The sequence below is a fragment of the Equus quagga genome, chromosome 18, assembly GCF_021613505.1.
Source record: "Equus quagga isolate Etosha38 chromosome 18, UCLA_HA_Equagga_1.0, whole genome shotgun sequence".
Lineage (NCBI taxonomy): Eukaryota > Metazoa > Chordata > Mammalia > Perissodactyla > Equidae > Equus > Equus quagga.
In genome coordinates this window covers 33,546,928-33,560,829 of record NC_060284.1, presented here as the reverse complement: position 1 = coordinate 33,560,829, position 13,902 = coordinate 33,546,928, and the positions used below count along the sequence as shown (strand labels likewise).

Genomic DNA, 13,902 nt, shown 5'->3' with positions numbered 1-13,902 from the left:
AGAGACTGTATAGCTTGCAAAGCTAGAAAAAGCTGAAAATATTTAACATCTGGTCCTTTGCAGAAGAATCTGTAGACTCCTACTTTAGATTTGTCAGTCTTTATGATGAATAATAACAGTTGCTCAAACTCAGTGCTATTGACATTTTAGAGTAGATGGTTACAGTCATGCACTGCATAACCACCTTTTGGTCAATGATGGACCGCATATATGACAGTGGGCCCATAAGATTAACACCATATGGCCTAGCCGTGTAGTGGCTGTATCATCTAGGTTTTGCTCTATGACGTTTGCATAATAACAAAATTGCCTAACAATGCATTTCCCCGTTATTAAGTAACGCATGACTGTATTTGTTGTGGACGGCTGACTTGTGCATTATAGGACGTTTAGTGACATCCCTGCTAAACCTCTCCCTATTAGATGCCACTAGCATCTTCTCTGCCCCAGCCCCCCAAAGTTGTGACAATCAAAAATGTCACTAGACATTGCCAAATGCCCCCTCCTGGCGAGTCAAAATTGTCCTCAGTTGAGAATCGCTGACATAAACGAAATACTGTATGACTACGGTAAATAGGTGATTTTTCCCAGGTTAATGATTTTCTTCTACTAAACATTTCTAATTTTCTTTATTTTTACATATGAGTTAATTTGTGTTAAATTTCTAGCTATGGGCAGAAGAAGAGTAACGGAAAGGGGCATTCTAATCCTTCTAAAGGTTGTTCTTCCAAGATGTCAGAAAGTACACTCAGTGTAGTTTTTCTTCCTAAAGAGATTTCCCCACCTTTTGCATCAACTCAAATCTACTTTTCTTCCAATAATTACTACAGGCTAAAACTTTCTAAAGACAAAGAATGGGTTTGGTGTTACAAAGAATGAAGGACATAATTAATGCCTACAAGAAGCTTTATGTAAAGCTAGATCTTATTACTAATCATTCACTGTGCTAAGCTATCTTCCATTCCAGTTAATCTGGTCTCTTCTGTTTTAGAAATATTCCTACGCTTCCCAGCATTCACACTTTGATACACGACAACCTGTCCATTTTGAACGTTGGTTCCCCTATCTCTTCTATCTAGCCGAACCCCAAACCTTCCAAATTGCTGCTCTGCTACCAAACTTCTCTGTCCAAAGCAATCAATTTCTCCCTAAGGGCCATATCGTAGGTGATTATAGCACTCACTCGGCAGTCACAGACAGCTTGGTGACATTGCTTATATTACAGTACTGAGCTCTTGTATTTTTCAGCTTTTCATGTATTAATAAATATTTCTTTTTAACTCTTTCAAAGTTCTTAAGGACAGGCATTGTACCTACTCTACTCTGCATTCAACATATCTTTACCTCTATTAGTGCCTCATAGAGCACCTTCATGTAGAAAATGTTCACTAAATGTTCATAATTAACTAATAAATTCTGCTTTCAAAATGACTTACTACAACATGACAATTATGCAAATTAAATTAAGCTAATGTTACAAAATAAAAACTTTCATAACCCTCTGAAGGAGTACAGTTAAATTAAGATAAAAAATCAAACGTGGGAGCTTAACAAAATTCTTTTTTTTAAAGATTTTATTTTTTCCTTTTTCTCCCCAAAGCCCTCCGGTACATAGTTGTATATTCTTCGTTGTGGGTCCTTCTAGTTGTGGCAAGTGGGATGCTGCCTCAGCGTGGTTTCATGAGCAGTGCCATGTCCGCACCCAGGATTCGAACCAACGAAACACTGGGCCGCCGGCGGCGGAGCATGCGAACTTAACCGCTTGGCCACGGGGCCAGCTCCAGTTTAACAAAATTTTAACACAGAGACAAATATAACAAGTGATACAAATGTTGTACAGATTTTTGATCTGTAAGAATCCTTTAGCAGTGGACTTTAGAGCTGAACAGGAAAAAATGTAACATTTTCCAAGAAATTTTATGGATCTTAAAAATTTTAAGAACTTTAAAAATTTTGAGTAAATAGTTCTTAAAATATTAAATGCCTTGGGACTACCACTGTGGCAAAGGATGCTAAGCCATTTACACAGAAGAGATGCTGGAGGATCTGAGTGTACGGTCCTGCTCCATAACACGAACCATCAAAGCTTGGCTTAGTATTTCTAGAACGAAAACACCAAAACATTTTCTATCAAAAAAGTGAGGCCACTTCTTAGAATTATAGATCCTTGGACCTAGTGTCGTTAATTTTCTTTATCTAACTAAAATATTATTCAGTCAATCAATAATCACTGATTGAATACCCACTATGAAGCAACCATATAGTCATAACTTCACAAAGTGTTAGACTTCAGTCCTTAAAAATGTTCGTCATATAAAATTCTTCTTTGTAGTTAACTTAAACCCCCTTGTTGGCGGAGACTTTACCATCCTCCCCTGGGAAGGTCCTCCACATAGAACACAGCCTTTGTTGTTTGACTGTGTTCTTAGAGTACACAGTGTTCTAAGCTTTCTGAGCTTAAAATGCAAAGATAATCGCAACCATGTGAAATTAATAACTTTTTAACATCACATTAATTTTTAAAACTAAGGCTATTATTAATCCAAAACCAAACATTTATTATAATTAGTATGTCTTAAGATTGGTTATTTGTTAAATGGATTAATTCAAAGAATATCTGAAATGTTGAAACTTTATAGTGAGGGACTACAGGAATCTAAAAGAAAGAAAAGAAGACTGCCATCAAAATCAACAACAAAAATTTGTAAGCAAGAAATCTCAAAATGAACAAAATCTTTTTAAAAAGCCCACACTGAATTGATAATCTGGTTCTTAATTGGTGATATATACTAGCTATATAAGAGAATCTCTAAAAAATACACATGCCTGAGCCTCACCCTTGAAGATTCTGATTTCAGCAAGACGTTCAAAGGCCTAGGTATTTTGAAAAAACTCCCAGGTATCACTATTTACCTCTGGTTAAAACTCACTGAATTAAATGAACAGCACATTTTTATTGCTGAAAATGTTCATCTCTGGTTGGCTAATCTGTCCTAATGCGGAAGTAAAGCCCATCCTGAAGCCAAGCGCCAAGCCTGCTTATCAAACTGCGGACTGCTGCCTGGAGGGGCGGGCAGGATGAAGGGGAACCTCCGGGTCCCTACACATTCCTATATCGCTTCATGCTTTACAACAGGCACACAGTGTGCCTCTAATTACAAAAAAAGCAATCTACATTACACAGAGAGAGAGGAAGGCATATATACACATTTACACATGTGCTGCCATGCACAATTTTCTACAGTGTGATTTCAAAGATTCTTGCTGTTCCAATGCCCAAAGGCCAAAGCACCTGAAAGGATCTAGAACATAACTAATCTCAGCATTTAGATACAATCTAATCTCCACAATCCTTGTAAGGCCTAGGTCTCTTCCCTCCACCCCATGGTTTTCCCCATCACACAAGAGAAAAAGGTAGAAGACAAAAACCGCACTTATTTATTTTTTTAATTTTACTGCAGTAACATTGGATTATAACATTATATAGCTTCCAGATGCACATGGTAATATATTTTGAATTCTGTGTAGATTACATCATGTCCACCACCCAAAAACTAATTATAGTCCATCACCTCACACGTGAGCCTAATCACCCCTCTTGCCTTCTCCCCTCCCCGCTTCCCCTATGGTAACCACGAATACAATCTCCATTGCTATGTGTTTGTTTGTCATTGTTTTTATCTTCTACTTATGAGTGAGATCCTACAGTATTTGACTTTCTCCCTCTGACTTATTTCACTTCACGTAATACCCTCAAGGACCATCCATGTTCTCACACATGGCTGGATTTCATCATTTCTTATGGCTGAGTAGTCTTGCATTGTGTATAAACACCACATCTTCTGTATTCATTCGTCCCTTGATGGGCACCTAGGTTGCTTCTAAGTCTTGGCTGTTGTGTATAATGCTGCAATGAGCATAGGGGTACATGTATCTTTATGCATTTGTGTTTTCAAGTTCTTTGGATAAATACCCAGCAGTGGGATGGCTGGATCATAGTAGACCTATTCTTAATTTCTTGAGGAAACTCCATTCTGCTTTCCATGGTGGCTGCACCAGTTTGCACTCCCACCAGCAGTGTACAAAGGTTCCCTTCTCTCCACATCCTCTCCAATACTTGTTTCCTGTCTTATTAATTATAGCCATTGTGACCGGAGTGAGGTCATTTCTCATTGTAGTTTTGATTTGCATTTCCCTGATAGTTAATGATGTTGAGCATCTTTTCACTTGCCTGTTGACCACCTGTGTATCTTCTTTGGAGAAATCTCTGTTCAGATCTTTTGCCCATTTTTTAATTGGGTTGTTGGCTTTTTTGTTGTTGAGACGTATGAGTTCTTTGTATATTTTGGGTATTAATCCCTTATTTGATATATGGTTTGCATATATCTTCTCCCAATTAGTAGGTTGTCTTTTTGTTTTGTTGGTTTCCTTTGCTGTGCAGAAGCTTTTTAGTTTGATGTAGTCACATTTGATCACTTTTTTCTTTTGTTTCGCTAGCCTGGTCAGACATGGTACTTGAAAATATGCTGCTAAGATTGATGTCAAAGAGCGTACTGCCTATGTTTTCTTCTAGAAGTTTCATGGTTTCGGGTCTTACATTCAAGTCTTTAATCCATTTTGAGTTGATTTTTGTGCATGGTGTAAGGTAATGGTCTACTTTCATTCTTTTGCATGTGGCTGTCCAGTTTTCCCAACACCATTTATTGAAGAGACTCTCCTTTCTCTAGTGTATGCTTTCGGCTCCCTTGTCAAGTATTAGCTGTCCATAAATGTGTGGGTTTATTTTTGGGCTCTTGATTCTGTTCCACTGATCTCTGTGTCTGTTTTTGTGCCAGTACCATGCTGTTTGGGTTACTATGACTTTGTAGTATATTTTGAAATCAGGGAGTTTGATACCTCCAGCTTTTTTCTCTTTTCTCAAGAATCCTTTGGCTATTTGGGGTCCTTTGTTGTTCCATATAAATTTTAGGATTCTTTTTTCTATTTCTGTGAAAAATGTTGGAACTTTCACAGGGATTGTGTTGATTCTATAGATTGCTTTAGGAAGTATGGACATTTTAACTATGTTAATTCTTCCAATCCAAGAGCATGGAATATCTTTCCATTTCTTTGTGTCTTCTTCGATTTCTTTCAACAATGTTTTATAGTTTTTGGTGTACAGACCTTTCACCTCTTTGGTTAAGTTTATTCCTAGGTATTTTATCCTTTTTGTTGAGATTATAAATGGGGTTGTATTCTGAATTTCTCCTTCTGCTATTTGTTATTATTGTTGTTAGTGTATAGAAACGTAACTGATTTTTGTGTGTTGATTCTGTATCCTGCGACTTGACTGTATTCTTTTATTATTTCTAAAAGTTTTTCAGTGGATACTTTAGGGTTTTATATATATAAAATCATGTCGTCTACAAAGAGTGACAGTTTCACTTCTTTTTTTCCAATACGGATCCTTTTATTTCTTTTGCTTGCCTGATTGCTCTGGCTAGGACTTCCAATACTATGTTAAATAAGAGTGGTGACCGTGGGCATCCTTGTCTCATTCCTGTTCTCAGAAGGATAGCTTTCAGTTTTTCTCTGTTGAGAATGATATTTGCTGTGGGTTTGTCACATATGGCCTTTATTATGTTGAGGTATTTTCCTTCTATACCCATTTTATTTAGAGTTCTTATCATAAACGGATGCTGTATCTTGTCAAATGCTCTCTCTGCATCTATTGAGATTATCATGTGATTTTTATTCTTTATTTTGTTAATGTGGTGTATCACGTTGATAGATTTGCAAATGTTGAGCCATCCCTGCATCCCTGGAATGAAGCCCACTTGATCCTGATGTATGATGTTTTTAATGTATAGTTGTATTCGATTTGCTAGTATTTTGTTGAGGACTTTGTATCGACGTTCATCAGTGACATTGGCCTGTAATTTTCTTTTTTTGTGTTGTCCTTGTCTGATTTTGGTATCACGATAATGTTGGATTCATAGAATGAGTTAGGAAGCCTCCCCTCCTCTTCAGTTTTTTGGAAGAGTTTGAGGGTAGGTATTAAGTCTTCTTTGAATGTTTGGTAGAATTCACCAGGGAAGCCATCTGGTCTTGGACTTTTATTTTTTGGGAGGTTTTTGATAAAATTGCACTTATTTAAAAACATGTATACATTACAGATGAGCAAAGAACTAGAAAAATAAAACTCTGAGCTTAATATTCCTCAATATTTAAACTTTTTTTTTCTGAAAGGATGTTTGATTTAAAAAATATAATCAAGTTAAAATTGAAAAAGGTAGAAAATGATGACCACGATAATAATATGGACAACTCTCCCTAGTAACCACAACTCATCATTTTGCCATAATAAAATTCCAGCACACAGAACAAACATGCGAATTAAGAGTAACTGTTATAACAACCATGGGAAGAAAAGTCTCGCCATAAATCAAATAGTTGGCAATAATGTCATAGCAATTATTCCAAAAAACATAGTCATGCTGGCCAAAAAAAAAAAAAAACCTCATCAAGTGCCCCCAAATTAGCACCTTTGATTTTCCTGACCAGAATTCAAGATTTTAAAAAGTAAAAGAAAAGAAAAAAAGAAAAACCAAAGGTACTGTCCATTTTGTAATTAACAAAAATAATTAAGAATATACTAAGTACAAAGCTAGTTTTCCCATAACTTTGAAAAATGAACTAATAAACAAGGCTTTATGTCTAAACAACTGGACTTCTTCCTTTTCTTAAAGAAGACAGTCTCCCTTTGTCCCATTAGAAAAAAGATACCAAAGTTAGACAAAAATTGACACGTGAAAAATTTAAACCAGAAGTAAATTTTGAAAAATAGTTATATACACTTCAAAACCTGATGAGAAATTATGGAAACATCATAAAAAGCTCTTTTGATGGCTTGCTAACAGTTTACCCAACATTTTAATCTATTTAGCTAGTGACTGGGCTGCCAATAATCTCAACTACCTAAAACACGGGTATGAACCCCTTACTACCAGCATTACCCGAGACTGGGCACTGAAACAAAGCAAACCCAGGTTCAAATACCAACGCTGCATTTTAACATCATAGTAGCAAGCAAGTTGCTTAACTTTTCTAAACCTTAATTTTCTTGTCTGTGTTATAAGGCTAACACCTCACTCAAAAGGTGGTTTTGAGGATTAAAAGTGGTGATGTATTTAAAGTGCTCAGGACTGTGCCTGGACCCATCATAATATAAATATATATGGACTGTTTACTACCTTAAACCATGACTAATGATCCACCAGACAGATTTATACGTTGAATGGGTAGTGGATTATAAACAAGCACACTGGAACATTAGGAGAGCTAACAGAAAGGTGTGAGACCAGAAGGTTATTAAAGCACCTCAGTAGCCCTTAATATCAAGTTATTACAATAGAATGAAGTTACAAATGTCATAATGAACTTGCACCATCTGATCAGTATAAATGGATTACGAAGGCAGGAAATATGTAAATTAATTTTTGAAAGATTCCCATCAGAAATTATTAAACTAAAAAAAGATCATATATTTAAAAAGTCCACTTTTCAATTATTTGGAAAATCCATTTATGTAAAACTGATGACTCACTACAGGCAAATGAGCCGTACGTATTCTTCTTAAAAGGGAAAGGATCTCAATCAAAACATACTCAAATCAGCATTCTTATAACTCTATGTCAGGGAACTTTTATTATTCAGGGAACTATTCTAACTTGCAATGCATAGTTTATTACAAACGGAATTGTACTTATTTGAGATTTTCCTTTCTTCTGAATCTTGTTTTAGCGGTACTCATGAATATGTCCTACATACTCAAAATAACTGTTAGACATCCGTATTTTATGGAGATACAATAATGATTATGTAGCCATATGCTAAGAAATAGGGAACATACATTTTCTTAAGACTAGTTCAATCTACTTATATGATCATTCAATTTATCTATAAACAACTTTTTATAAAAACCCTTTTAGTATAACAATGAACAAGTTCATGAAAATATAAGGAAGTATATCTCTTTAAAATTCTATCCTTCTGGGATTTAGTAAGCTGCACCTTTATTCTGATTACACCTTCCAAGGTATTACAGGCTTCTACCCTAACTACTCTTTCCTCCATCCATTCCCCTCATCTACACCCAGAGGAGAAAAGCAGCTATCACCTGAGCTGTTTGGTATGGCAGGGAGGTCTTTTCTAAGCTTCCAAACCTGGGCATATTTGGGTAAAATCAGCTCAGGGCTTTGAAAAGAATCACCTTTCTAGAAGGTTACCTTCAGATCCTTGGCCTAAACTAAAAGAAACTTGTATGTGGAAAATGCAGCTGCATGAATGAATCTCAAAGTAATAACGCTGAGTGATTCAGGTCACAGATATCATCTTTCCTAAGCTTGCCAGTCCAAGAATCCTTTCTGCCTTACCCAAACAGAGCGGGGATTAAGCCCCTGCATAAACATGTCCAGTGTTCACCCAAAGAATCACACCTGTCCAAGCCCTCCCAAAAAAAGAGAAGTAAAGGTTGGAAAAGAAAACTGAAATGGTAAAATACAGTACCAAAGGGTTGACAATATTGGTGGGAGAACTAACCCTGGAAAAGTAAAAGGGCCGTCGTCCTTTCCCCCAAAACTGAAGAAAAAGAGACTTTAAAATCAGTGATAAATAAATTAAAAGACTACTTACCACCAAGGTGGGTGCTGTCAATAATCCCCAAGCAAAAAACTCCAAAAAGATGACGATAACCGCATGATAAACACTAGGAGAACCTATTCCTTGAGGCTATAAAAACAGATTTTAAAAAAGTTAACGGTGCATTACAGAATTACTAACAATGATAGCAAGTGTCAATAAACATTTATTGAGAACATACATGTATTGGGCACTACATCAAACATCTGGACACCCACTGTCCCTGTCCTCAAGGTGACAGGGACAGACAAGGAAGCAAATAAATACATTATATAAGCACAGTGTGCAATGGGAACACACAGAGTCCAGGGTGGGGATGGGAATACCAGACTTCCAGGAGGAAGGGTGAAAGGATGTTAGGATGAGGTGAGGGGTGGGAGAAGGGACAGCGGAAGTTAAGGCAGCAGCCTGCACAAAGGCTGCAAGACCTGAGAACAGGAGGCATTACAGGACTCCTATAGTTCAGTACAACTAAGAATGGGCCACGCTTTCGGAGTATTGAGAGATGAGCTAGGGGCACACAGGACTAACTTCCACGCTAAGGAGTCTATATTTAATTCTGAAGGCAACGGGGAGCCACTAAAGAATGTCAAGTAAGACTCACATGATCACATGAAACTTTTAAGAAAGATCATTCTGGCAAAGGTGTAGCAGATAGATTAAAAGGTGGCAAAACTAAGAAAAGTTAACAGTCAGGAGGCTACTGTGCTAACCCCAAAACATAAAGGACGCACGTGAAAGCATCATTAACAGACACTAACATGCTCCAAAGCAGAACAGTCCCCACAGTAGCATGTAAGAGATTCAGGATTTGATATACGCAAGACAGAAAATACCAAATTAAGTTTATACTGCTGCTAGAGATGTCTTAAGAATTACTTCAGTTGTTGAATTTCATATTTCTAGGGGCAACATTAAAATGATGGGAAAGCGGGGCTGGCCCCCTGGCCGAGTGGTTAAGTTCGCGCACTCTGCTGCAGGCGGCCCAGTGTTTCGTTAGTTCGAATCCTGGGCGCGGACATGGCACTGCTCGTCAGACCACGCTGAGGCAGCGTCCCACATGCCACAACTAGAAGAACCCACAACGAAGAATACACAACTATGTACCGGGGGCTTTGGGGAGAAAAAGGAAAAAATAAAATCTTTAAAAAAAAAAAAAATGATGGGAAAGCAAATGACCTATAATATTAACTCAGTTTCTGCTGACAAGTTTGTATAACAGAAAAACAAGTCTAATCAACACATAATACAATGTCATACTTAAGTTTTAAAGTCTATTCGATAGTCTGATGTGGAAAATATTAACAGTGTTTGGGTCTCTCCATACTTTAAAAATGATACATCATTTTTAATATTGTGATAATGCATCTTCATCATTTAAAAAAATGTCCTTCCCAACTTGCAGAATTTAGGTACCTGAAACCCCCCTCAGTAGGAGAACTTGCAGCTGAGGAATCTGAGACAGACAGAGGTCGGGTGGGGTTTGGGGGACACAGACATTGAGGGACTATAGCTGGGAATGAATCTGTACAAGATCTCAGCCATTCAACAAATATTTACAGACCACCTACTAGGCACCAGAGGTGCTGGGACCACAAAAACCAAGACACACTCCCTGATCTCAAGGAGTTCACAGCCTAGATAGGAAGAAAACTCGTTACAATCATCTGCTTATGTGTAACTGCAATGAAAGAGATATACGCAAGTTAGGAAGCAAGGAAAGAGTACTGCAAGAAAAGGAAGTAGTGTAGACAACCACATCCGAGAAAACCAGAATGAAATAGACAAGGGCCATGACAGTTTAAGGACAATGGAGAATAACGTTCTAATCATGGAGAAAAGCAAGGAAGGCAGATGAGGCAGCTGCGAAGCTTTGTTAAGGAGTCTCACAGGAAACCATTGAAGGGTATCAAGCAAGAGGACAGTGTGATAGACCTGCACTTTTCAACACACCATGGTGATTTCCTAAAGGATGAAACTGAGCAGCAAACTGCATGCAAAAGGAGATAATTTCAACCAGTTCAAACAAGTGATGATGAAACAGGCGAGTGGCCTGGATGCTGGAGGGGAGGGAGTGGATATAAGCATTTAGGATTTGAAACTGGCAGAATTTGGTAAATGTGGGAGGGAGAGTCGAGAGTGACCTCCAAGTTTTTAGCTTAGTTATCTACTAGTGGAAGTTGGTAGCTTTCCAGTTTTCTTCCCCCTAGGAGGCTCAGATTTACTTTAGGTCCTATCTGAGACTGCCCCTTGTACTTGAAACATTTCTATTGTCCTTTGAGGGCTAATTAAAACAATTAGTCAGCAGCAAATGTGACTGTTGGAAACTACCAGTGTAGATGAAATTATCTGGAGAAGATGAAGTGTGAAAAGAGCAGTGGGCTAAGACAGAACCCCAAGAAATACCAATATTTCAGTAGTAGACAGAAGAAAAGGAAACCATGAAGAAGATAAAGGAATAATCAAAGAGGATCAGGAGAATCAAAAGAATATAGTGTCACAAACGACGAAGGAGCAGTTTTAGGAAGGAAGAAGTGATGACCAGTACCACATAGGGTAAGTAGAGGGAGATAAGGTCAAAAAATGTCCATAGGATTTAGTAAGCTCCACACCAGTTTTGTTCACCGCCACTTATACTCAGCACCTAGAAGAACACCAAGTAGAACTTCTCAGTGCCTTCAAAATGGTAATTTATATTATGAATCTCTGAGAAGCTGCAGTGTGCACTGTTTTCCAAACTTGACCAAGGAATCTTTTTTTCATATAGGAGATATTATCTCATGAACACTTGACCTCCTTAGAAAACTGTTTGGGAAACACTGATAAAAAGTAGATGATAATTATCTAACAATATGTGTAAATATACACAGAGCAAAATGGCTAGAAGAAAATAATGTGTTAAAAGTGGGCGTTTAGGGGCCAGCCCCGTGGCCAAGTGGTTAAGTTCACGCGTTCTGCTTCTGCGGCCCAGGGTTTTGCAGGTTCAGATCCAGGGTGCGGACATGGAACTGCTCATTGGGTCATGTTGAGGCAGAGTCCCACACACCACAACTAGAAGGACGCACAACTAAAGTATACAACTAGGTACTGGGGGGATTTGGGGAGAAAAAGCAGAAAAAAAAAAAAGAAGATTGGCAACAGTTGTTAGCTCAGGTGCCAATCTTTAAAAGTAAGTAAATAAATAAAAGTGGGTGTTTAAGTGAAGAGCACCTAAATCAGTTGAGAGGCATGTCAAGGAACGCTTCCCAGAGAAGGCAGGAGGTACTATCTAAACTGAGACCTCACAATCCAGTGGGAAAGACGTCAAGATTGTCAGGTGTATATGTCCATTTGGGGAGGTCGGTGGAGGGAAATGATGGCTAAATGTGTCTGAGGTAAAGGGAACAGCATATGCAAAGGCCAGACGACAAGAGATATTGTAGCTTACTGTATCTGATATATGATATCTAAGGTTTCCACTATCTAAGGAGAGAAGTGATAAACGATCAGGTTGAGAGGTGAGCAGAGGTGAAACTGAAGAGGTGACTCAACAAAGGCCTTTTAAATCACATTAAGGCCTTGAACCTGAAGGCAGCAGAGTAACATTGAAATGTTCTAACTCAAGAGTAACATCACATTATAGGATTGCTTTCTGGAACCATAATTTTCACTGCAGTGTGGCGAACAGGCTGAAAGAGAGGGAGGAAGACCAGAAGGCAAGCTATCGAACATACCAGCAGGTAAGAGGTAACAGTAACTTGAACAAGACAGCAGTAGTAGGGATAAAGCAAAGTGAATGAGTATAAAAAACATTTAGGAAAAAGGACTGAGTGGTTGACTAGATATAGCAGAAGAGGATAAGGGAAGATCGAAGATGAAAAGGTAAGAGTTCAGTTTCTCGCCTGGTCAGCTGGACAGTGAGGAAAGGGGAAAGAACAAAAGATCAATTAGTTCTAGGCACACCAGTTTGAGAAAAACTTGTATAACATGAGCTGAATTTAGGGCAAGAAACTCAGGAAGATATGTAAGAAACAGCAAAAGATTAAGATCTCAACCAAGTAAAGCAATCATAAAAACCAATATAAAAGCATTAAGACACCATAAAAATATAAAGGATATAAACAAATAATTTTAAAAACAGCTAATAACATTCTATCCTATGGAAATACCCAAACATTCAGAGAAAGTTCCACCACAAAGATGTTCAAGGCAGCACCATTTACAGTAGGAAATGTGGAAACCTACAGGTTCAACCTTTAGGTACATGTCCTATAATAAATCACGTACGTAAACCAGAACAAGATGCAGGCATAAATTGTTTACAGATAATCTTTAATGACAGGTAAAAATGCTTATGGCAATGTTAAACTTCAAAAATCAAAGCAGGATATAAAATTGCTTATGTAGAGTAATCTCAACTATGAAAAACAAAACAAAAACTCACCTCAATGTTAACAGTGTTTATGTTAGGTAGCAATTTTAAGTGACATAAAATTGTTTATTATGTTGTTCTGAATTTTCTAAATATGTTGTTCTGAATTTTCTAAATCTTTTCTAACAGGCATGCTTGTACTTTAAATAAATGTTTTGTTTATTTAAGAGAAAAACTATGCAAAACTAGAATGGAAAAAGATAGGAAGTGGCATATATTTGTCCCTCCTGGGCCATTCTCTCATATTTCCCAGAATTGGGAGGAAAAAGTCTATGATTTTTTTAAAAAAAGCAGGACAGGGCAGTGGGGGCCAAGGGGTAGATATCTGTTTGTCTTAAAGTACTGGTAATTTTGAGAGTTGTATTATATCCATAATCATCTCTTCTGTTTTAAATGAATTCAAAAGTAAATCAAGACCTTAATAAAACTGACAAAATTTAAAAATATTTTACTGATTTGAAATTACAAAAACTTCTAGGTAGGGCTTTTGACATAACAGAATATGTCAAACATAATGGAATAACTATCCATAAGCAAAATTTCAGGACAATTTGGGAAGGAATACAAGGGTCATGGCCTGGGCAGAAAGACCAGGGAAGAGGGTTAACAGACAAGTAGGGGGCAAATATTTGACCAGTAAGTGGTTACAGCATCAAGAGCAGAAGAGTTCAGGGGGCCAGTCCTTTGGTGTAGTGGTTAAGTCCATGAGCTGCTTTGGCAGCCTGGGGTTCGCCAGTTTGGATCCTGGTGCAGACCTACGCACTGCTCATCAAGCCATGCTGTGGCGGCATCCCACATAGAAGAACTAGAAG

General features: G+C 37.7%; 1 protein-coding gene across 1 annotated transcript in view; it reads right to left on the bottom strand.

Moving 5' to 3' along the window:
* Positions 1-13,902, bottom strand: part of MFSD14A (major facilitator superfamily domain containing 14A) — a 41,241-nt gene that overhangs the window by 19,023 nt on the left and 8,316 nt on the right. Inside the window, exon 2 of the mRNA XM_046645555.1 lies at positions 8,674-8,769. Within this exon, the coding sequence (XP_046501511.1) occupies positions 8,674-8,769 (96 nt within the window). The remainder of the gene's footprint in view (positions 1-8,673; positions 8,770-13,902) is intronic.